Source organism: Emydura macquarii, unplaced genomic scaffold (assembly GCF_026122565.2).
Source record: "Emydura macquarii macquarii isolate MOO-44397 ecotype Brisbane River unplaced genomic scaffold, CSIRO-AGI_Emac_v2 contig_2473, whole genome shotgun sequence".
NCBI classification, from domain to species: Eukaryota; Metazoa; Chordata; order Testudines; family Chelidae; genus Emydura; species Emydura macquarii.
The window spans coordinates 8,629,538-8,654,104 of record NW_027132610.1 but is presented as its reverse complement, the minus strand read 5'-3'; the positions used below and the strand labels follow the sequence as shown (position 1 = coordinate 8,654,104).

Sequence of the window (24,567 nt, the reverse complement as noted above, 5' to 3'; positions counted from 1 at the left end):
TAAGGTGCAGAAATGCCTTTGGCATAGACTGTATGAAACAGACTTCTTTTCTAGCGCATGTTATCCAGAGAGGCAGCCTGAAAGCCAGAGAAAGTGATGCTTAAAAGCGTTCATGTCCAATGACTGGAGAGCAGAGGTTTAGGGGATACTGAACCGAATCGAGGTACCAGATCGTGCCATCACTTTTAAAGCCGTGTTCTCCTTTGTGATCACTGGGGAATTCTGCTTAAAAAACCCGAGGGCTCGATATGGACCCGCGTTATTTTCTACATTAAATCTTACCAAAGCGATCCGTTTGCTGCGCTTTCTGTGCGAACCCCGAAACTCTGCTCCTGCGCATGGGAACGGGACGATCCTCGCGTCCTTAGAAATTACTTGGAGTGACCATCTCCGGAATCGGGTTTCGTTTGTCCTAACTGCCTGGTAAATATCGCCGGGACCGTTGCGTAGTGGCATGAGCCCCGTGTTTAAAGAACACCCATATAGTTAAAACAACAGGCTGGCCACGTCGAGAAGCGCGCAACGCTTCATCTGAGATGGCATTTGGTGCTACCATAGGAATTCCTGGACCCCGAGCTGCCTCTCATTCAGGAAACCCGCCGATGGGTCTCCGCTGGGGGACGTGCAGGGAAAGCAGGGAGGACTCTGTACGGTTCTGTCTCCGCTAGAACCAAACCAGACTGAATGGAGAGATGTTTGGAGAACTAAACCGCCAAGGGGGCAGGCCTGCTGTTTTCCTCCTTCAAGTTATTAATCGGGGGAAATACCATTTGCAACATGTTCATTATTTATGACTAATAAATGTAACTCGTTATTGGGACGGTTCAGTTTCGCGTTTCCCGGCCAGTAAGTACAGGCAATGGATGGATGCGAGAAGGGCGCATGGAAACGGGGCGACAGAGCTTTTCAGAAAAATGCCAACCTCGCATTAGTTTGGCGGCCAGCCTAAAGCGCGATTCCTAATGGCCAGACTCGCAGGCATCTTTTGTTTTGTAAAAATGTCGTGAAAGGAGAAAGGAAGGAAAGTCTGTGCTCCTGGGTATGTACCGTCAAAGAAGCATCTCATGCGCTAGATTCCAGCAGGAAAAGCTCTCGCTGGACTAAGAAGAGATGCACAGGTTATAAAATAAAAATAGGCTTTCATTGATCCTGGAATAGTTATAATAATTCTGTATTGGCCATAAACATCTTCAGGGGGGAGGCAATCATGCAGGTGTATATACCACCTTCTACAGACATTCGCCAGGGTTCTTCTGTATATCCAACTCATTCCATGGGTGTAATATACAAGCACGCGCGTCGGAGATTGATAGGATACATACATTACAGCATTGTTTTTAGAAAAGGCAGCACGCAATGTCTTTATGCAAACAATTTTATTATTATTTTTTTAGTTTTTACATAAATAAATAAATAAATATCTTCCGGTATTACAGAAACGATACAACCGCATAGCTAGGACTCTGAAGACACGTCATCAAGCACATTTGACAAACAAAACCAACTCCTCTGCCCCCGCTTCCTCCCCCACCCTTCAAAAACAAAATCCACAAAAAAAAAAAAAGTCAACCATATTTCACACTTCATTACCTGCTTCTGGAGATCACCGCAGTGATCCTGTGTGTGGGTCTCCACTTCTGCTTTGGAGACGGTTGAAATGCTGGGAGGTAATAACGCAGACTGATTCCCGAACACTGATACAAATTACAGAGCTAGTTCTCCCCTCCCGGTCCCCTCTGAGAAAGAGATGGCTATGGACATGGACATTCCCCGTTTATCGAGTACAATTAATCACCGTTCACACTACAGAGGTGAGGCGAGCGGAGAGCTTTACCTGATGAGAAGGGAAAGAAAGAAAAAAAAAATCAACCCTCACCACAAGTAAAATAGCAACAGTGGGCGACATTTAGGATCACATGGACAGTTTATTTACAATGGAATCATCGACACAGCGGCATTCACAGGATTTCTAAAGGGGCCAGAAAGTCCTTTTGTAAATTACATGAAATATACAAAACGATATAAAATCCTTCCACAGCGTTTTGGCATTTGACAAGGCAAGATCCCCTTCTGCTCTCGGGTTAGTCTCTGGGGGCAGGGGAGGGCGGGCTATGGGGTGACTGTGAGATCTCTATCGTCTTTCCCTGAGGAGGATGGAGACATGGGCAAGTCCTCGTCGTCTTCCGAGCATTTTGTGGTGACCAGAGAAGAGCATTTGCAGCTGTGGGCAGAGCCCCCTCCTCGGTGGGAGCTGCTTTTGCCTTCTTTCTTGTGCTTGACCCGGCGGTTCTGGAACCAGATCTTCACCTGCTTCTCGGAGAGGTTCAGGTAGGTGGCTATCTCGATGCGGCGCAGCCGGGAGAGGTACATGTTAGAGGCGAACTCCCTCTCCAGTTCCAGGAGCTGCGTGCTGGTGAAGGCCGTGCGCATCCGCTTGCTACTGGGCAGCTGGCTGGAGGTGCTGTCTGGAGAGGAAAGCGGACAGTCAGACTCCGTGGCACTAAACCTGCTGCGCCCAGAGCTGCCCTGTGGGCCCACTTCGCGTCCTTTAAACCTCCCCGAAGCCCGGCAGGCAGGGAGCACCCAGATCACGGAGCCACGCAGCGAGCAGCGAGCTGTTGGCTTGGCCCCTCTACAAATGCCACAGGGCGCACACTGTCACGTACCTACCTGTCATTGCACAGGCGGAGGGTGGCTTGCCCCGCCAAGTCACCCCCAGGCATTGATATTATCTGGCCCAGACGGCACATGGCGTGCGCGGCAGTGCCACACGCGTTGTGGACTATCTAGCATTGCCTAGGCTGGGCGCGGCGCAGCCTGCAATGTCACACCCTTTCTCCCCATGCCCTTGCGCTCATGGCATACCCTGCAATGCCGGGGGCAGGGCCAGCTCTCCTCCTTTGGTTAAAGCAAGGCCAGCAGCTCTTCGGCACCGAGGGCCCCCTCCTGCCCTGGCCCGCACCGCTTAGGGGGCGCGCGGGGAGTCTGGCAGAGCAGAATCGGGTCCCTTGGCCCCAGCTATTAGCTCCCGCCCTGCCCCGCAGTCCTGTTCCCGGTCGCAGCCTGGGGCGGCGGGCACTTACCGACGGAGATGCAGTGGAACTGCCTGGGGTCGGGCAGGGGGTAGGCGGTCTGGTAGATGGCCGGTGCGTGGCTGACGCTGACCGCGGAGGAGGCCGAGTGTTGGCGGGCCAGGGGCGCGTGGCAGTACTGCGAGCCGAAGGGGGGGAAGGAGGCCTTGAGCAGCGGGAGGGCCGGGGGCGGCGGGTGCAGCTGGGAGGCGGTGACGCACAGCGGGCACACGCACAGCAGCCCGGCCTTGCGCGAGTGGCAGGCGCCCGGGGGCAGCCCGTGCAGCGGGTGCGAGGGGTGCACGGCGTAGGGGAAGAGGGGCGGCGGCGGGCTGCTCTCGCTCTTCTTCTCGCTCGCCTCCCGCAGCACCAGCGAGTCCACCAGGAAGGAGCGCGGCATCTCCCCGCCGCTGCCGGCCCGGCCTGGGAGCTGGAGCCGCCGGAGGTGCCTCGGCTCGGGGTGCTGGCCAGCCCCAGTGGTGCTGAAAGGCGCCGGGCTCGCCGCTTAAATAGGGCCTTTGCCATGTGATGGCGACGCCAGGAGCGGCCGGGCTCTCAATAGGCTTTTTGTGCCTGTTCTCTTGGCATTCACGCTGCACGCTTCCTCATTATTTCCCTTGTTAACTAAATGAACTGCATAATGTACTCCATTCTTGGCCACCCCACCCACGCCGTAGCCGGCGGCCTCTCCCCTCGGCGGGGTGATTTGCTCATTCTCGAGCCATTTAATATTCTTTTCTTTCTCTTTATCGCACTCCTGCGCTTTCAGCCGCCCGCAGCCCGCTCCCCTTGTTTATTTTGCCTTCTGCAGCAACTATTTTAACTCACTCCGACTTCCCTTAATAGCCCGTTAGCCCCCAGCCGGCCTTCCCACCTGGGCAGCCGCTTAGCGCGGCTCTCTCCTCCGCAGCACCGATCTCCCCCCCAGTTTACACTACCGTCCCTGAGTTTCTGTAAACACATCCCTACTTTCTCCTCTTCCTTTTGTTGGCAAGGGCTTCCCCTTTTACGCTGCTGTTTCCACAACTCCCCCAGACTATCTCAAGCCCTTTTCTTTGTGCGTTCGCAGGGGCCTAATCCTTCCGTTTGACACCATCACTTTGGGCGGGGGTGTTTTTCTAAACCCGCTTCCCAGGCGATTCCCGGCGAGGAGCTGGTGCAAACCGTGTGCGTGCACACACACACACACACCCAGTAGAGCTAGTTGGCGCGTGGAGCCCAGGAGAATTGACTGCATCTTAACCTGTTGCAATTCAAGTTGGGTACAATGAAGAAGCAGCCCCGCTATTTCTTGGCTACGTACATAGATGCAAAGCCACCTACCCAGAGCTAGCGCTACAATACACGTACAGGACACACACACGTTGTGTGTACTATACATCTCTATAGGTGTCTGTCCATGAGTGCAGACAGGGGGCTGGTACCGTTCCATATAGTTACAGTAAATAAATACATGTACGTCTGTGTTCAAGAGATTGTAGGAATGGGGGTTTTCCCTCCCCCACCCCATTTTAAACCTCTCGAATTGTGATCGGCTCCGATGCGGTTCGTTCCTGGCTTCCTGCCTATACCAGAGTGAAACAACTTTAAATGCCCTGCACTGATTAAACAGGCTTTGGCACATTTCAGCGGCAGAGCCGTTTTAACAATGAGATCCCACCCCAGGCAAAGAAACTGAGCAGAAACAAAAGAGTCGGTATCTTCTTTTTTTTTACTGAGAAGGATCTTGAAAGCATACAACCCGATGGATAGCTGGTGTCTATGCGCGCACACACCAGTCAACAATTCAGTAACCGCTCTGGGCGCTGAACTGGGTCAGTCTATAAAGTAGGGAGGCGTTTTTGTTGCTGTTGCTTAACATCGGTTCGTTGGTGTAGTTGAATTTGTGGGTTGATAAGAAATACACATACATAAGAAAAAGCAGTTTTCTTTCAAAATAGGAATACATTTTTCTTCAGACCATTACCATTTAGTAGATCTTGGGGTTGTAAATGCGAAGAGATTGTGTTGATAGAAAATACACTAACCTGCCCGTCTAAAACAAACAAACAAACAAACCCAAACGGCTTCTTTTACGGGAAGGAAAGAATAGAATAAAATGCCTGTGAAACAATGTAAGCCTGCGTTTCTGGCTTGTACGGAGAGCTCGATCTTGCTTACTCAGACTTACTCAGACACGTTTCCCACCGAGGTCTGTGGCTGTTTTGTCCGAGACAAGATTGTCGGTCTGAGTCTAGAAATATATTTGGTTTTTTCCCCATTATAAACAAACAAACAAAAATGATGAAAATGAATGATAGTAAAAACCCAAGCCCGAGCTCTCTGGCTAGTCCTATATTCTTAGCGCATCTTTCCCTGGAAGCTTTTCATTTTTTTAAACTGAGTTCATATATTTTAATGCAGATTTATTATCCTGAATTTGAGCCTGGGAAGAGGTAAATCTTCCTGCTGGGAAATGGCCAGCCATGGGGGCGGGGGAGTGGGGGGGGGGGATGGATTTCTAGCCCCAGTCTAAGAGATTCTTGCTGCCCGAGGGCTGAACCCCAGGGCTCCCAGACACAGGGAGGCAAAGGGTTAACAGTCCCTGAATGCACACCAAACCCAAAGCTACTGGGAAAGAATATCCCAAAAATAACCAGTTTTTTTTTCCAGCCGCTGGACCTTATTGAATGTCATTGAAGAAAGTTTTGAATGCCAGATAAAGAGAGGCGAATTAAAGTGTGTGACAGCAGAGGATAAGCAAACACAAAGAGAACTCTGTCACACTTTGGGCAAAATCCGTGGGCTTTTTACCAAGCCTCTTCGCTATGATTGAATTAAGTAATAGGAAAACATTTTCTTTCAGTTTAGAGCCATTAGACAAAAACTTCAAAGCGAAGAACACTTTTTAATGTGCAGCCCGACAATGGAATCTGGTTTGTGCTGAAATGTTTAAATGGTTTGTTGTGCCACTGTGGGCTGGAATAACCCAGCCTGCAGCAAAATAGCGTCCTTCAGACCGATTTTAGGAGAGCTTGAAACTACCACAGACCTTTAATCCTACTGCTTTAAACTCGTCTCTTTAGTGCCAAGCGCGCTTCCTATGTTTGTTTTCTGAAAGCGAGCCTGGCTCTGCGCTCTTCTGCGCATTAATACAGCACCAAGAGGCAGACACAAATACTTTCACAGGCGTGACACGATCTATAGGTAACATGCCGGAAAATAACCCAGAAAGAGCTCCAAACGACCAATTGGCATCCTGCTCTGTGCCTGGTTTCTTCAGACACTTTCCTTCCATGGGAGAATTCGTTTGCAATCGGCTGGAAAACCCCGGTACATCTGCAGCTCCAGCTATTGCAGCTACTTTCCCATTTTGACGTGCAATGGGAGTACTCGTGTAAACCTGGTCAAAGTGTGTGTGGCGTTCCGGGGAGACCACTGGTATGGCTTCCCTTTTGTCACCCCTGACAAATGTTTAAAGCATTTTCTGGCTCAAAGCTTCCTCACAGGCAATCTTTCAGAGGCGGGCTGGCCCCTGGCTGATACAGGGCTGCTGTCACACGGTAGGTAGCTCTTCCATACTGGAAAAGCATCATTCCTTCCTGGCGTTGTTGTCAGTGCTTGAATCGAGGCGAGGACGGAGTGTTGGAGGTGTCTGGCCATCACCGCCACCCTCCCCTCCCCTGCCCACCCCAGCCAAGGTTTCTCACTGCTGCCAGCTGGCAAAGGAAAGCTGTTCACAGCAAGTTTAAACATACTCTGAGTGTGTGTGTGTGTGGGGGGGGGAGATACCATCACTAACTGAGGGTGAGGGGGCATACCATCATTAATCGGAAGGTGGGCATGCCATCATGGGGGGCACACTATCAGTATCTGGGGGAGGAGAGGAGAGCAGATCATGACTAATTGGAGGGGGGTACAATAGCACTAACTGGAGGGAGAAGGGAATACCATCCCTGGGGTGGCACACACCATCACTTTGTGGAGGGCGAGGGGGCATCATGGGAGGGCATATCATCACTAAGTGGGGAGTGAGGGGGCATAACATCACTATTGGGGGGGAAGGTTGCCATGTCATCATTAAGTGAGGGAGGGGACATACCATTGGGGAAGAGGAGGGTATACCGTCACTAACTGAGGGGGTGACCAGACCATCACTCTGTGGAGGGAACGGGCACACCATCAATAATTGGGGGAGGGAGAGTGGAGGGTATATCATCACTACCTGGGGGAAGGGCACACGTTCACTAGTGGGGGGAAAGGAGGGTTTGCTGTCATCCTCTGGGGGGGGACGACATATCAACACTAAGTGGGAGGAGAGGAGGAAATACCATCATTGTTTGTCATAGGGCGGGCAGACCATCTCTATTTGCAGAGAGGAGGTACTATTGCTAAATGGTGGAAAGAAAGGGACACTATCACTATCTGGGTGTGGATATAGTTTCATTTTTCCTCTCCCACCCTCCCCCCAGTTCAAGGACTGTATTTGTGAAAGATGCACTAAACTATAAATCACAAACCACTATTTAATTATGAATGGTTCACCATGCAAATGACTGACCAAAGAATACACATTACTATGGTGGTCTAATGTATACAGTATTATATCTGGGCCAGTCAGTTCTTGTAAAACCTTGGAAGTCAATCGAACTATTCCTGGAGGAAGGTAAAGGTAACTGATGGAGGAACTGAGCCTTAAAGCCAACATTTTCAGATCATGCTGCCAAAATCAGGCTCCTAAATCCACACTTGGGCATGTAAATTGAAATAGCCTGATCTTTAGCAGGACTGAGTTCCAGCAGCTCTTGTGGGGGGAATGGAAACTAAGCACAGTTTACAGCAGGGGGAAATGGGCAGAGTGGAAGAGTCCATGAAACTAATGAGCATGGTTGAAAAAAGGTGAGGCTGAATGTGAGAAAGAAGAGCAGGCAAAAAGAGGTCAGGTGGTTTCCATCTATTTATTAGATGACAGTAAGAAAGCCTAGTCCTTCAGTCTCAGAATTTGTTTCATTGTCAGCCAATTTCTGGTCTCCTTGTCTTCCTCAAAACATCTGCCCAGTTTGAACAACATTCACTTTAAGAAAGCAGTCAGTCTGAGGAAAATAGAAAGGAAAATAGAAAATTATAAAAGTATAATTAGGTAGGTCAAAAAGGAATTTGAAGAGCAACTAGCAAAAGGCACTAAAACTAACAGAATTTTTTTAAAAAAATATACCATGGTCAGGAATCCTGCCAAACAATTAGTGGGGCCATAGACAAACAAGGTGCTAATGGAACAGTCAAGGAAGGCTGTTGCAGAGAAACTAAAGGAATTTTTTGCATTGGTCTTCACTGCAGAGGATGTGAGGGAGATTCCCACACCTGAGCCATTCTTTTTAGGCTATAGATCTGAGGAACTGTCCCAAACTGAGGTATTAACAGAGGAGGTTTTGAAACAAATTGTAAAATTAAACAGTAAAAGGTCGCTGGAACTGGATGGTATTCACCCGAGTTCTGAAGGAAGTCAAATATGAAATTTCAGAACTTCTAATTGATGTATGTATCCTGTCAATTAAATCAGCCTCTGTACCGGATGACAGAAGGATAACTAGTGTGATACTGATTTTCTAAAAAGACTCCAGAGGTGATCCTGGCAATTACAGGCCAGTAAGCCTAGCTTCAGCACCAGGCAAAATGGCTGAAACTATAGTAAAGAACAGGCCTATCAGACACACAGGTGAACTCAATATGTTGGGAAGAATCAACAGACTTTTGTAAAGGGAAATCATGCCTTTCAAATCTCTTAGAATTCTTTGAGGGTGTCAGCAAGAATATGGGAAAAAAAGTGATCCAGCAAATATAGTGTACTTGGACTTTCAGAAATCCTTTGACAAGGTTCCACACCAAAGGCTCTTAAGCACAGTCAGCAGTCATGTAATAAGAGGGAAGGTCCTCTCATGGATCAGTAACTGGTTAAAAGATAGGAAACAAAGAGCAGGAATAAAAGGTCAGTTTTCACAATGGAGAGAGGTAAATAGGGGTGTCCCCCAAGGATCTGTACTGAGAACAGTGCTATTCAACATATTCATAAAAGATCTGGAAAAGAGGATAAATAGTGAGATGGCAAAATTTGTAGATAATAATAAAATACTCAGGATATTTAAGTCTAAAGATGACTGCAAAAAGTTACAAAGAGATCTCACAAAACTGGGTGACTGGGCAACACTGATTAAATTCAATTGATAAGTGCAAAGTATTACACATTGGAAAATATAATCCCAACTATATTTATTAAATGATGAGATCTAAATTAGCTGTTATCTCTCGAGAAAGAGATCTTGGAGTCATTGTGGGTAGTTCTCTGAAAACATCTGCTCAGTGTGCAGCGGCACTCAAAAAAGCTAACAGAACATTAGGAACCACTAGGAAAGGGATAGATAATAAAACAGAAAATATCATAATGCCACTATATAAATCCAAGGTACAGCCACACCTTAAATACAGCAGGCAGTTCTGGTCATCCCATCACAAAAAAGTATATTAGATATGAAAAAAGTACAGAGAAGGGCAACAGAAATAATTATTGGTATGGAACAGTTTCCATATAAGGAGAGATTAAAAAGACTGGGATGGTTCATGTTAGAAAAGAGATGACTAAGGGGCGATATGATAGAGGTCTATAAAATCATGAATGGTGTGGCGAAAGTGAATAAGGAAGTATTATTTAGCCGTCCCATAACACAAGAACCAGGGATCACCCAGTGAAAATAATGGGCAGCCAGTTTAAAACAAGCGTAAAGAAGTATTTCTTCACACAATGCACAGTCAACCTGTGGCACTCATTGCCAGTGGATTTTGTGAAGGCCGAAAGCATAACTGGGTTCAGAAAAAAATTAGAGAAGTTCACGGACGATAGTCCATCAACGTCTTAGCCAAGCTGGTCAGGGACACTATCCCATGCTCTGAGTGTCCCTAAGCCGCTGACTGACAAAAGCTGGGACTGGATGACAGGGGATGGGTCACTTGATAATTGCCCTGTTTCTGTTCATTCCCTCTGAAGCATCTGACACTGGCCACTGTCAGAAGACAGCATACGAGGCTAGATGGACTACTGGTCTGACCTAGTATGGCCGTTCTTAAGTTCTCATGTATTTTGGGATTCAAAGTTCTCAGTGTGCTGTCTTGAGAACAGCCAAAAGAAAGATAATCTTTCTAACTATTATCTATTCACTTAGGCTGTACATCAGCATATGATGTCATAACATAAAAATACTGTGGATTATAGTATAGTGTATCTTTTTTTCTGCAACCTTAGGTACACGTGTAGCATCTTGTGTACTGCAGTGTGTTCCAGACAAAGCCTATTAAAGCACTAAAATGAAAGGGACACAATAAACCCCATTTTGACACAACACATCACAGATGAAGCATAACATAAATGCGCAGAAATATCATGCCCACCTAAGATTGCTGATCCCCTGGTTTTGCAGCTAGCCTTGCCAGCCCCTGGATAGTGGCTAGGTAAGCCTCTGCTGTTCATCTGTGTCTTGCTAAATTAACTTCCTGGTTCACTGCTTCACCCTCTGAATGGTCCCTAAGAAAGCGTGGGAAGTGGAATCTATGCACAGGTAAATTAGTTGAATTGTTACCTACCTTCTTCTCTGAATTGCTCCAGAGCCAAGCTATGCTGATAAAGGAAAAGTAAATGTATAGTGCATGGCATTTCACAGACCTGTGTAAATGAATGTGAAAGAGATTAAAAAGGCTGAGTCTGAAAAGATATTCAGGATCAAACATTTAGCCTGGGAGATGACTATCTGACCTCTTCAAGCACATGGAGTCCCTTCTTTAAGTCCATAAGGGGTTTCCCAATGCAGAAAGCCCTGGAGGGAGATTTTCAGAGGTATCAGACACAGTCCCTGCACTCTCAGGAGACAAACTAACAAAAGAGGCAGAGCTGGCAGAGGAATATTCCACCTCACAGGTAGAATATTCTGTTTTAGTCTAATAGCTGGTGCAAAATGCACAAACCTCGTGCACAATAATTATTACTGAGGGAGACTATGCCTGTCTGAGGCACAAGGGCCCAGATCCTCAAAGATATTCAGGCGGTTAGCTACCTATGAAGATCAGGGCAATTTCTTCAGTGCTCCATCTGTGGTGGTATAGGTCTGCCACATCCTCTACCCAGAGCTAGTGGCTGAATGTTGCAGTCTAATGCTATGTGACTTACTTCTTTTTTTGTATCTTGGCTAGCCAACATTAGAAAAGTATTTGTGACATATTCATGTGAAAGAATTATGCTGGATGTTTATGAATGTTGTGCAAAACAAAGATCACCCAAGTATATTGTCTTCTAACTTTCCATTATATACAATATGCACCATGAAAAGGAACACAGCTAATTAGCTCTTTTTTATTATTGTTTCGTTTGATCTTGTTACGCTTTTTACCTTGAAAAAATTAAAAATGCTTTAGTGTATAGTAAAATATTTGGACTATATTTTTTTTAGATTGTAAGATATGTACATATATGTTTGGACTTTAAGGTACACACACACACATACACGCAGAGTTGTTATAATGTAATGATGTTTTTTTAGAAATCATTTTGTGGAAGGTGAGATCGCCTTTCCTTGACTTCTTCATATATGTACTGAAATATAACAATGCATGTAATATTTTTTTAAAAATATTTAGAATCATTAAGACTATGAAGAGTATAAATTTATTTGAATGAAAATACATATACATGTACCTAAGGTTGTGGAAAACAGACATGTGCTATAGCACTGCACTGTTTGTATATTTAGGATATAATTAAAAACTATGTCTCTTATTCTTTAACTTAGTTTTTTCACTGGTGTAATTCCATTGGTTTCAATGGAATTGCATCCAACTTATCCCTGTGTATGTATAATCACCCTACTTCAAAGTGCAGACATGCACAAGGGGGCAGTGTTAAGGCGGAAGTGAATGGAGCTATGAAAAGTGACACCAGCTGAGAAGTTGCCTCTTTGAATTCAGAACCATGCAAACTTTGCATTCTCTTAACAGATTTTTTTAATGTAAATTTTTAGATTGTTGGAGTGATTTGGAAAAAAGCTAACTAGACACCACCAGAACCCCCTACTCCATGTATTCCAGATGCTCTGGACTTTAGGAACAGTGCAGCCTTACAAGACCTGGAGCATGTGCCTCCTTCACTCCACAGTTCATAGGACTTAAAAGTATGGTTTCTATATTCAGTCTTGAACCAGTGACAGTTTTAAGGGTTGGTATTTCCAAACACTGGGCCTGAACCTACTCGCACTGGATTCAGTGGCAAACGGATCATGCCCTTATTGCCCTGTCTGAGCTAGAAACATAAGTTGTATGTTATTGGGGGTCTAGGATTCAGGCTTTATAGGGACATGTGGCATTTGCATTTAGGCCTGGTGTTTTGTGAGACATTGACCCATGTAATCACAACATACTAGCACACTGAAAAGCTATTTTAGATAGCATTTAGACTTTCTTTAAAGATGTTCTACTTTTTTTTATTATGCGTGAGACTTGCAGACCGGTAACGGAGGCCTAGATACTGAATGGTATTTAGACACCTAATGCCCACTGATTTCAACCTTTCAGGATCAGAATCAAGCTGGCATTGCAGATGGAGGGATATGAAATATATTTTCCCTAATTTGTGGCATAAATAAAAGACCTGATGATGTGGGTGGTATGAACATTTATTGACAGTTGTTTGAAATGTCTTTCATTACTTGTTAGAAAAGTGACAGTCCCAAACTTGTGCTAATACATAACTTTATTCCTCACTAAATGCAATCATGGGTGCAGATATTTCTCTGTGGATCTTTCTTTATTAGCACGCATGCACACACAGCCCCCCTCCCCGCTGTTTCCAAAGAGGAAGGATGATCTTGTGGTTGAGGGCCTGGACTGGGGCACAGGAGAACTGGGTTTAAGAACATAGGATATACCATACTGAGTCAGATCTGTGATGTGTCTAGTCCATTATCCCATTGCCGTCAGCCTTCCTATGTGACCTTGGGCAAGTCATTCAGCCTCTCTGTTCCTCATCTGTAAAGTGGGGATACTAATAATTCCTTTCTCCTAACCTTTGACTTGTTTATTTCTATAATAAGCTCTTTAGGGCAAGGACTCTCTCATATTAGGTGTTTGTACAGTACCTAGCACAATGGATCCCTGATCTTTTTTTGGGACCTCTAGGTGTTGTAATACAAACAACAAATAAATACATAAAAATACTTTGAATCATAATACAACCCAGAAGGACTGAAAAGCAGTGGAAATACAATAGTGCTACAGCTGGTAGGGGGCTGCAGAGAGGCCCAGTACTCTATGACCTCTTCCATTCCTGCTCTTATGCAGAACTATAGCAATTCCATTACATTCTGGCTGCTCAGATGGCCATGGTTTGGCAACACACACAAGCATTTCATCTGTGCAATAGTTCTACAGCTTGTAAATTTAGTCAGGATCCTGCCTCATGAAAAACAAAATATATGGTAAATGTAAGATATTAATTTAATTTTACTCCGCTATTCCCTTCTGCTCTGTATTTTCTCTCTTTTCCTTCCAGTTTTCCTTCCTCATGCCTTCCTTCTGTCCTCCCCCTCTTTTCCTTTCCTTTCTCACCCTCTTCTCCTTTTTGTATGCATTGTTCATTTTCTCATCTTTCTCCTCTTTCAGTCTCCTTGTCTTCTCCTCTTCACCCAAAACATTCACTGAAGGAAGCAGAGAAATTCTTCTACTCTTTTATTCTTTCACGCAAAGAAGGTGAAAAAAGGGGCCTGAGACTGGATGAATGACAACCCTTCCCACAATCCATCAAAAGATTAAACTCAGAGAGAGAGTAAGACAGGCAAGATATCATCTTTCTCAAATTCTCCACACCATCCAGACACTGAGCTGGGAAAAGAAAGAAGATAACATAAAAGGACAGTATCCATCTACCTCAGATTAGCAGACAATATTGTCTTGCTTGCAGGCAGCATGAATTGAAGTGGTAAAGGAATCCCACCATAAAAACAAGGCTGAGTGAAAATTAACTTTAAAACAGCTGAGAGAGAGACATAAGCAATACACATCATACTTTGTAGATGTCAGAAGATCTAAAGTAGCAACATTTCTGAAGCCATCATACAATGGAAAATGATTCATAAGCGCGCACAGAGACATTCATCCTGTGTTCAGTTTACAAAGACTTGACAATGGCCAAAAAATGGCCTGGTCTCTTCTTGAAAGATTTAAGTGAAATGGTCATTTGCTCTTTTTCTGATAAGTTTAAGTGAAAATGTTCAAGTATTCTCTCTCTCACAAGAAAAAAAAAAAGCTGATAGGGAAATGGAGCTGGAAAGGGATTTAAAAAACACAGAGCAGGGTTGAAATGAGTCATTTCATTTGTTCAGCTTATCAGTATACATAATGGAAATACAACAGCTTCAAGGAGATTTTTTTCAAAGTGAAATAAGATAGTAAATTGGCCAGGTAGCTGGGGAGAAAGGAAAGGAATTCCCCCTAAAGAGGAGAACATAATTAAAATAGTATTGTCTGAAGGGGGAAAAAAGTTGGCCAAATTCACCAGTGCGCTCTAGCTGTTTTGTCATTTAAAATAGCCATAAATTTGGCTTAACTGGCCTGCTAAATCCAAGTGGCACAAAGCAACTGAAGCATACGGGTGAACCTCCCCTACTGTAGTCATTATATAAACATGCCACTACCACACCACCCCCCACCCCTAAAACATCCTCCATGTGAGTGTTGAGGTGCGGTTGGCCCAGAGCTGGCTACACTAGCTTTATGATTCCCATATGCCAGGAGAATTCTTGGTTGCTTTTTTAGGCCAATTGACCAGTAATTTTGCACTACCTGAGTTGGGCAAAGTGGCCAGGGCCGGGGACAAGGATCTGGCTCTAAGTCTTCTGCTGGTTTTTCCATTTTGATTTTCTTTAGTGATCTCATAGTTGAAGGCTTGCCCCATAACAAGAAAGTTTTACCGTGGTGCACAATTCAGTTTAGATGGGTGCAATAGCCCCATCTAGTCCCTCCTATTGAAAATCTGTCTGTCTCTCTCTTTTATCATATTCGGTGCTTTCCTTTCTGATTGTGTGATTGACCTTATGGCAAGAAAAGTTTTTCTGTCCTTCCAAAGACGTGTTGCTCTTGTGTCAAGCAGCCTTTAGATTTGGTCTTTGTTTCTGAAATCAAGACAGGGACAATGAATGTCCCATGAGTCCAGTTTTCTCTGATGTGTTTCTGGTTTGCATCGTGTAGCATCTCTCAGGGCTTGTCTTCACTTATCTCGGAGATTCGGCGGCAATGCAAAAAACATGTGCAACTCCCGTCGACTTCACTGCTTCTGTTCTGCGTGCCATCTTCACTGCACTGTGCTGACAGGAACCGTGTTCCCGTCGACGCAGCACTACACCACTTGAGAAGGTGGTCTTAATATGTTGATTTCTGGATCAGCTGAGCGGGTCTTCACGGATGGCTCAATCGATCCAGAGAAGTCGATCTTAAGGCGGGGAATTTGCCGCCGTCAGTGAAGACATAGCCTCAGTAACGAAGGTGTCTTGCGCTGTGCCTAAATCAAGATGCTTAGGGTGTAGTGCTGAGAACAAAGTCAGTCAGCTCAGGGTTATCCCAGTCCACTGAGAAGCCCAGTGTCTGGAGATTTTGCGTTCTGTCGTGCTTCTATACTCTCTGCTTGTTTCTCCAATACAGCAATACTTTGGATAGCAGCAACTGAAAACCCTTTGGTTTAATCAATAGCCTCATTGGTCTTCAGTTGTGTTTCCAGTCGTATGATTCTCCACTTCCGCTCGTTTGTCCAGATTCTTTGCCTGAGTTAATCAGCTTTGTGTCACCATACATTTCATATAAACATTTATTCCCACATGGTTTAGAGAACTACTTTGGGTTTGGTAAGGCTCAGCTTCAGCCAGCAAAGATGATGACTAAGCCACCCACAGTGCCTATGCCATCCACAGTGCCAAAGCCATCCAATAGTTCTGCCTTCTTTTTTGCCAATATCCAGAGGTTTTTTTGCTATTATTTTTAGGCTTTGCACCTTTGATTGCTATGCTATTGCAGCGAGAAGCTACTGTTATACATTTAGGTTAACAAAGCTTCCATGAAGCACAGCGGTTCAGTATCTCACTAGATTCAACCCATATTATTTATCATTAATTAACTATATAGAATGGAAGAGAAAGATAGGGTACAATCAAAAGTGTGCTAGGCATCTCACAGAATCTGGCAAGGACACAAGGCCCAGTTCTCATTTACATTAAGGCCACTTTACACTACTCTAGTCATGAAAAGGGATCTCAAAGTGGAGAGAAATAAAATTGACTCCCACTGTAAGGTTCTTTGGTACTGATTCAGTGGTGTGAAGTGGCCTTAGTGTGACATAAGGTATGTCTACAGCTATGCCGCTATAGTACAATAGCGTGGTGAATGCTTCCTACATTGGCAGAAGTGTTTTTCCCATCGATGTAGTAAATCCACCTCTTTGAGAGATGGTAGCTAGGATGACGGAAGAATCAACCTCGTAGCAGCTACAGCGTGGGTTAGATTGACCTAAATATGTTGCACACGGCGTGAAAATTTTCACAGCTCTGAACAGTGTAATGAGGTCCACCTAAGTTTTAGGCGTAGACGAGGTGTAAGAATCAGGGCCCCAGTTCCTGCTCCAGAGAGCTCATATTCCACACGCTAGAAGTTGGTTGGCATATGGGGGAGTTTCATTTTTATTTTTTAACAAAATACTGAACTTCAGTTTTAAAAGAAAGAGAACGTTTTTGACAAGCTTTCAAAAGTTTCCCCTTCCCTCCATTATTCAAGTAGCATAGATGCCACAATACACGTGCTTCCTCAATGGCTGGAGAGGAGAAGAAAAGGTCAAGGGTTGCATTAATCTAAGATGGTTGCATGCACATCTAGGCAGTTCCATCGCATTAGCATGGTTGTTATTTTTAAATTAATTTGACTCTTTGTACTGGTAGGAGATCCAGCAGACATGAGACCATGTCTACACTACAAAATTAAGTCAACCTAACTACGTCAGCATACAGTCACTGCAGTAATTACATCGCTTGTGCGTGTCTACACTTGGCTCCTTGTGTCGGCGAGGCGCATCCTCACCTGGAGCACTTGTATCGATTGCACTGTCATTGTGGGCCATTCTGGGAGAGCTCCTGAAAGACAGTAACAGTTGACGTCAGCCATGCAGAGTCTGCATGGATACTGAGTTGACCTAATTACATTGCCTTTGATTCTACATTGCTCTTGGAGGTTGAGTTATTAAGTCAGCGTAGCGGGACAGTTAAGTGTAGACATTTCCATAGTTAGGTCGCTGTATGCGGCCCTGTGTCAACCTAACTCTGTAGTGCAGCGCAGGTCTGAATTTTTAGAAGGGTTTGAATGAGACAGGGAAAGTGGTTGGGTGTACACATTTAGCACCTGATCCGAAGCCCACTGAAGTTAGTGGAAAGACTCCCATTGAATTTAGTGAGCTGTGGATCAGACCTTTAGGGAGCAGAATGGAAAATGTGATGGAATTTACCTCTTTGGGGCCAGTTCTGGCATTCAGCCACTGACCATCTAGGGTGCAATGTGGAGCCACCCTACTCCCTGGAGAGGGAGTGTGCGGCAAGAAGGCCAGTCTGCCCTGAGCAGCAAAGCATACAAGGGGACTGTTGGCTCCTCCTGGTGGCGTCTGCCCACTGCCGTATTACCCTTCTGCGGTGAAATGAACTGATAAGATGTGCTCAGACAAAGTCTGGAGTGTATTTCTCTGCATTCTCAAGCTTGTTGGCTACAGGGAGTCTGGGAGACAAGTATGCTTTTCTGAGAGCCTCCTGCACTTTCCCAAGCCACCTCTGTAGGGATCAGAAGTACAAGAGCCAAGCCAGGGGTCAGACTCGTTTGTTTCTCCCCAGCAAGTTTGCAAAGAACAAGCAGTGCACATAGCATTTCCCTGGCCCTTTGCTCAGTTGGGGGGTTCAGACCTCTCATTGCCCCTCGGCCTTTTCTGCTGACCTTTTCTTTACTGCTTCTTTTTCTCACACAGGGAATGTTTGTGTGTGGTTGAGAAAGAGGGGCTCCTGTTTGTGCTGTTACCGCAGCGCACTACGTTACTGAAACACACCGAGAATGGACTAGACGAGAGTATTGTTCAAGAATATCCATCAAGGCCCCTTCGGGTTGGCGTATTTGTAATGCCTGCAGTCTGAGTCGCAACTTTACCTGAAGATGATGATGGTCAGGCTCTCTCAAGTTTATCATTTCCTGATGGTTTGTGGAGATGAGACTGGCAAAATTCGGCACAGTTGTAAAAATCTCTGCTGCATTCACATACAAAAAATGATGTTAATTAAAAGAGAGAGGTTCATTTAAGGAAAGAGATTTCCCAGGGAAGTTAATGTGGGGGGGGGGGGAAGGGGAGAAGAGCTGTGGGGGGGTTAGAGACGGGGGGGGGGGGAGTAAGGAGCATAAGTGTGCACTAAGATTGTCACCTGTCTCAGATTTTCCCAGAATCATTTTTTTTTTAAATTGCCATCCTAGGAAATCTGTAAAGGTGCGCAGTGCACACTGCCAGCTGTCCAGGGAATGGATTCAGAACCATCCCAGACATCCTGGGGTTTTTTGTACTTCTGAGATGACAACCCAAGTTTGTGAACACTCTCAGCATGATACCCGATTTACCTGACACTTGGTGCGCCTCTGAGGCCTTCCAGTCTAAACGAGATACCAGACATGCCAAATAGGAGGTTACATGTAACTACTAACCAAACATAAAGCATACATGCTGCATGGGTAGTTTGAACTTTGATGTGGCTAGTGAATATTGTTAATATGTATTCAATTCCATGCAAACAAATATGTTAAGGAAACACCAGGGTTGCAATGCTAAACATTCAAAAACCAGGAAATGCAAAAGATAAGACAGAATGCACAGTCCTAATTCTGGCCCCTTGATCCCCTTCAACTTGTGGAATATGACAGTCTTTAGTTACATGATCACTGACTATTTGTCTAATCATGCAATATAACATTGTAGTATTTTTCTACTTTATCTAACGACCTCACTCATCCTATGAACTGCTAATCATGCAAGTAGTCAAGAAACTGATATTAACTGAACTACCTGGGTGAGTAAGAGATTGCAGGATCTGACTCTTGTTGGAGGCTCACAACTCTTAGATGCATAGGGGGTATGTCTACACTGCAAAAAACCCATGGGCCAGGTCAACTGACTTGGGTTTGCATGACGGGGCTTATAATTTTTTCATTCTGATATACTACTACTGACTTCGTTGTCATTCATAGTCTAGTAAATCTTTCTTGACTTCAACTTATGACAAATCCCTTTCTTGCTGAGGTCTATATTTTAACAGTCTGTCAGAAGAGATATATACTACATTTTACAGGACAATTTTGTCTTTGTGGACAGATACGCTTTTAGCAGTTATCATGGGTGCTGGAACTAGGAGCACAGGGGGTGCAGCCACACTCCCTAGCTGGAAGTTGTAACAACAACCCAAATACAGGGTTTCCACCATCAGCACCCCCTCTGTAGAAATTGTCCAGCACCCCTGGCAGTAATCAATAACTGTAGCATCTCACAAGCAAAATAAACAGAGCTTTAGAAAAATGATCTGAAAAACAGTGCTAGGTGTCTTTTAAGTTAAATTTGACTTTTTCTAGTACCATGCCAGTTAGATTGATGGGGCAGAGAACTAGGAGCTCAAACCCCCTTCCATACATTTTGAATCACCCCTAGCCATGTTCATAAGTGGGAGGGAAAGAGATTTATGCCTTCTGTAGCTGCCATATGCTTCAGCTCAATCTGGGTACCAGATCACCTCTGACTCTATTCTTGCACCAAAAGCTCCATCTACTCTTCTACACACTTGTAAAATCCTCCAGCTTTCTCTGCCAGCTTCCACCATTCTAATTTTTCCAGCAGAAAACTCTGCAGCACATTGAAAATGTATGCTGGAAGGCATTCCAAAACTGAGATTCACTGAATTTGGTATAAAAATGAACACCACAAAGAATATTATACTGGCTGCATTATCCCTTTTCATATTTAATTAAGTAAACATTTCTGCTGTTCAGTTTATTTGACTGGCACAGAAACTTCAGTATGCCGCACTGAAACCAATGCCACAGAAATCAGGGCTAGTCCACCACAGAGTACACGGAGCCCGGCCTTCAACAATGACAAACACACACCAATAAGAAATATCACAGGCCATATGAAGTGCACCACTTATATGCAGCTCACACAGACTGTGGAAAGATAGCAAAGACTCTCATGCTGATGAGGAAGGGCAAGACATAGATACCTATGCATGCTGCAACAGGATGACTATTTATCTGAAAAAACCCATTCTGTTAGCAGGTGTTGGGAAAGCCTGCTGGGAAAGGCTTATGTGGGTTCTGGCCATTAATTGTGGTGGGTCACTGGATATAAGAGATGTGGGAGCAGCCTTCTTGCAGAAAAGAAGATGCAGGGTAAGGGCCGAACAGTCTTGAGAGACGAACACTAGGAGCATCCAAGTTTGAGCTGATCTTTATGCTATCGGATGATTGGTTCACTCGTCAATAAAGCCATATGCCAGGAAGGAATGATTCTCTAGTTTCTCCACTGCACAGACTGTGATTGCAGAGTAGATTTGCTCACAAATATAGTCACACATGCAAATAAACAGTACATAGAGGAAGCCAAGAGATATCACATGAGTGATGCAGTTATTTACAGGTGCTCAAAAAGGAAACTAGCAAATAAAGACAGTTACAGTTGTCACCCTTTAGACAATCTATTTCTTTTTCTCTCTCTACCTGTGATTCGCAAAATGAATATTATTTGGGAAAAAAAAAAAAACCAACACAAAACCAGCAACAGCATAAACTGATAGTTCTCGAGAATGCCTTGAATAACTACATAACTTTATCACAATGTATTACATGCAATATTCTAGGTATAATGACATAGGTACTTTACATTCTGCCCTGAAGTCAACAGAATTACACCAATGTAAAGTTTGTGTGAGAGATAAAGGAGGTCCAAGATACAAATTACACAACCATTTACATCACTTCACTGCTTGAATTATGTGTCTTAGACTTTGATTTACAACTCTCAATCTGCAGAGTAAAATAAAAACACTAAGAAGAAACAATATTTTGATTTTTCTAGGGTCTTTCTTCTGAGGATCTCAAAGCACTGGATTATCTACAAGTCAGTTTACAACTAGTAACAGTCCACATAGCATTTTTAGCTAAGGTAATTGCAATAGAAATGTGTGATGTCAGAACATTTTGAGAAGGACATTGTTTCCTTGTCCCCCCCCCCCTCCACCAGTATGTCTGTATCCACCTGCTATCTCTTGTCTTATACTTAAATTATGAATTCTTTGTGGGCATCTTTTTTTGTGTGTTTGTACAGCACCTAGCACAGTGGGGTCCTGCTCTATGATGGGCACTCCTAGGCACTGCCACTATACAAATAAATAACAACTAATCATCTCAGGAGTGTTGAAGACAAAGAGAAAAAGATAACATTGAGCCCTTCCCCACCATTTCATTTTCAGTTTGCTATCAAAATCTTGCTCCGATTGCTTATTCTGAGGTAGCTGGATCCTGGGGAGTTTCTAGACATCAGTGATAAAGATGTCCAAGGCTGGAACAGGAAGCAGTCATGGCTGCTGTATTAGAGTAGAGTAAACCACATATAGCTGCCTGTAGGTGGGGCACTATCCCCTCTTATTTACAATGGGAAAGTACACTTTAAGATCTGCATCTCCATACCTTGGAAAACAGGGAGTTTCCATTTCTGTCTTTGCCACATCTGAACCCAGAAAGATATCATACATAAATGGAATTGGCCATGTCCCTAAATCAAAATTCACTCTTTTAACTCTTTGATCTGGACAAGTCAGTGACGGGCAGGAAGAGGGAAGAAAACAGATGGCAGGGTTACAGTTTGCAACTGAGTCCATCAACTGTCCTTTCTTTCTTCAAGACCAGCAGCTCTTCAAGTAGCTTGGTAATCAAAGGGAAGTCAAACCCTATAATTAAATAAATCTCTTATAGGAGGGAAGAGACTCTGCTCTTTCTGAAATACTATTTTCAAGAGAAGAAGGGCAAGATTTCCTCTAGTTAGGAGTCTTCCTCTTGTGCAGAACAGGACACGGGGGCAGACTTTTCAAGAAGAGCAGAAGACAATACACCTTGTGATATATTTATCTTTACTTTATGCATTAGCACCTATTTCAGTACATCTATAGCATAGCAATTGAAATCTAAGAACAGTGTATAACATATATTTGCTGCAGTGGACTTGGCATTTTAGATAGCAAAGCACATAATTCCTCCTATGTTGTGTAGCTCATAGTACATCATAATTACTCAGAGACCTTTTAGTTAAGATGCTTGTGAATACAAACACCCACTATAATATATATATATATATATATATATATATAAAAAACTGTACCCAGGCTGTGGAAGGTGGAGTCATATGAAAAATGTGCTGGTTAATTCAATGATACAAAAGACTGTACAATGTTAACTTTAGTGAAGATACTGGAGTTGCTAAAATAAATTGATAACTGAGAAACTCTTATATCAAATTTCCAGGGTATTGATATAAGCCAAAGCCTAGACTCAAGATTTTTTTAGAAAACAAGGGAACAACTTTTGATTGCTAGAATACCCACAGCCCTGATCACAAGAGGCACCCCAGTGGAGATTTGGAAGATGTACAGGAAGCTTTACTTTGCTAGTTAATTTGTGTCCAAAGTCCACAAGGGCCTACCAGTGGAAAAAGATGAGACCTTGGCAGGTGAGTTATGCTGTTTAGATTATGTTCTTACAAATGGGTGGCCTGAGAGTTGGAAAGATCAGAACATAAAATTGTTCAGGCAAAAAACTGGTGAAGACCAACTTGCTGCCGATCACTGGGTACTGGAATTTCTTCTTGATGCTATCAAAGTCTTCCAACCCAAAAACTTCTTTAGAACAGCAGAAGCAGGTCTATCCTGGAGAGCAATTCTAGATGGAACAAGAAATTTTAAATGTTAAGGTGCTGCTAATAGAAAGATACTAGTAGCCAGAAGTGCACTACTACTGGAGGTAAATATACCAGTGAGAAAATATACATGTTAATGGAAAAATTAAGAATCCCTGGTGTTTTGAAGTGTACATATATATGTATTGTGGTATAGCAACCCCCTTGGTCTTGCCTATTAGCAACAGTCTTAGGCAGCAGGGCCTGTAGTAACTCTGCCCCAACCTGGGCAAGTCCTTTGGGTCTTCCCCTCGGTACCTCTCTCGCAGAGCACTTGGTTCAGGCCTTATTTCAGGCCTAGGGGAGTCCTTCAACCCCACAGGGGAGGGGCAGATAGTCCTAGTCCATATATATGCCCCAGAGAGGTATCTTTCTGTGGCTCCTTCTCAGGGATGTAGAGGTGGTGGTGGTGGTAAAGCCCTAGAGGATTGGAGACACTGGTCCTTCCTGCAGGCTGGGTTTTTTCCACTCTCTGCTTCTCCAGATGAAGAGAAGCACTATCTCCTGCTGTGGGGAAGTCTCTCCTCCAGTCACCCCAAACCTTCTAACAGCTCCTTTCTCTCCTTGTCTTTTGCTCTCCCTGCCCTTTAGGGCAGGCAGGGTTTAAGCATACCTGGAATAGCTCTTAATTGGGTCCAGGTGTCTCTAATTGACCTGCAGTAACCTTTTCTCTGCCTGCAGGGAAAAGGGCCTTTAGCATTCTAGGGCTCACATCTGGGCCCTGGTCTCCCCTTATGGAGGGCTGCTGGAAGTGCCACTGCCACCACCACCACCACCGGTGTTTGGGAGCCCTGCCAGTCTGCCTCCCCCCTGGCCACAAGGGACAGGGTGAGTGAGTGAGTGAGTAGCCCCTCCACCACCTCTGCTGCTACCACCACCACCATCATCTCCTGTAGAAGGGCCTTTCCTTGCCAGCTGCTCCCACCCACTGCTGCTGCGAGTGCCCCTTCCCTGCTGCCGCCCCCTCCCTTGCCCCCCTGCTTGGGGGCACCCTGGCCCTTCCCCTTCTCTGCCCCCCCTTGCAGTAGCCGCCCCTGCTGACCGTTCCCCCCACTCACCTTGTTGTCCCCCTCCCCATTGCTTGTTAATTGTTTTTTCTCTGTTTGTCTGTGTGTTGGCTTGTTTGCCTCACCCTCCTCGCTTTGGCCTTCTGGTTGGTTTGTTTGCCCCATCCCAGGCCCTGGGTTGGTTTGTTCCCTGCCCCACCCGACCCTCGCAGTCTGCCCCTGAGCCTTCCCAGTCCTGCTTCAGCCCCTACCTACCTACCTACCCACCCCTCCTTACCAGCTGCTTCCCCCATGCTCCTGCCCCAGCAGTGTTCATGGCCTTCCTTTAATTAACCCCACCCCCCCGTTTTTGTTGACCTCCCCCTTCACACTGCACTCCCCTACGTTGGTTTAGCCCCTGCCCCCTGTGCAGCCAGAGGAGCTT

The 24,567-nt window shown here is 44.9% G+C and overlaps 1 protein-coding gene across 1 annotated transcript; it reads right to left on the bottom strand.

The window, feature by feature from the left end:
• Positions 1 to 1,530: 1,530 nt before the first annotated feature.
• GSX1 (GS homeobox 1) lies at positions 1,531 to 3,520 on the bottom strand. Its single transcript, XM_067562734.1, has 2 exons — positions 3,084 to 3,520; positions 1,531 to 2,465 (listed from the first exon to the last, which is right to left on the bottom strand). Exons 1-2 carry the CDS (start codon positions 3,469 to 3,471, stop codon positions 2,110 to 2,112), a joined length of 744 nt encoding a protein of 247 aa, XP_067418835.1. The 5' UTR covers positions 3,472 to 3,520; the 3' UTR covers positions 1,531 to 2,109.
• Between the last annotated feature and the right edge of the window lie 21,047 nt (positions 3,521 to 24,567).

What these genes read in the sequence shown, in the direction of transcription:
- GSX1 (XM_067562734.1), bottom strand. Translation starts at nt 3,471, where the DNA reads ATGCCGCGCTCCTTCCTGGTGGACTCGCTGGTGCTGCGGGAGGCGAGC. An exon ending in GTTCCACTGCATCTCCGTCG is followed by an intron (nt 2,466 to 3,083) that starts GTAAGTGCCCGC and finishes TTTCCTCTCCAG; the next exon opens with ACAGCACCTCCAGCCAGCTG.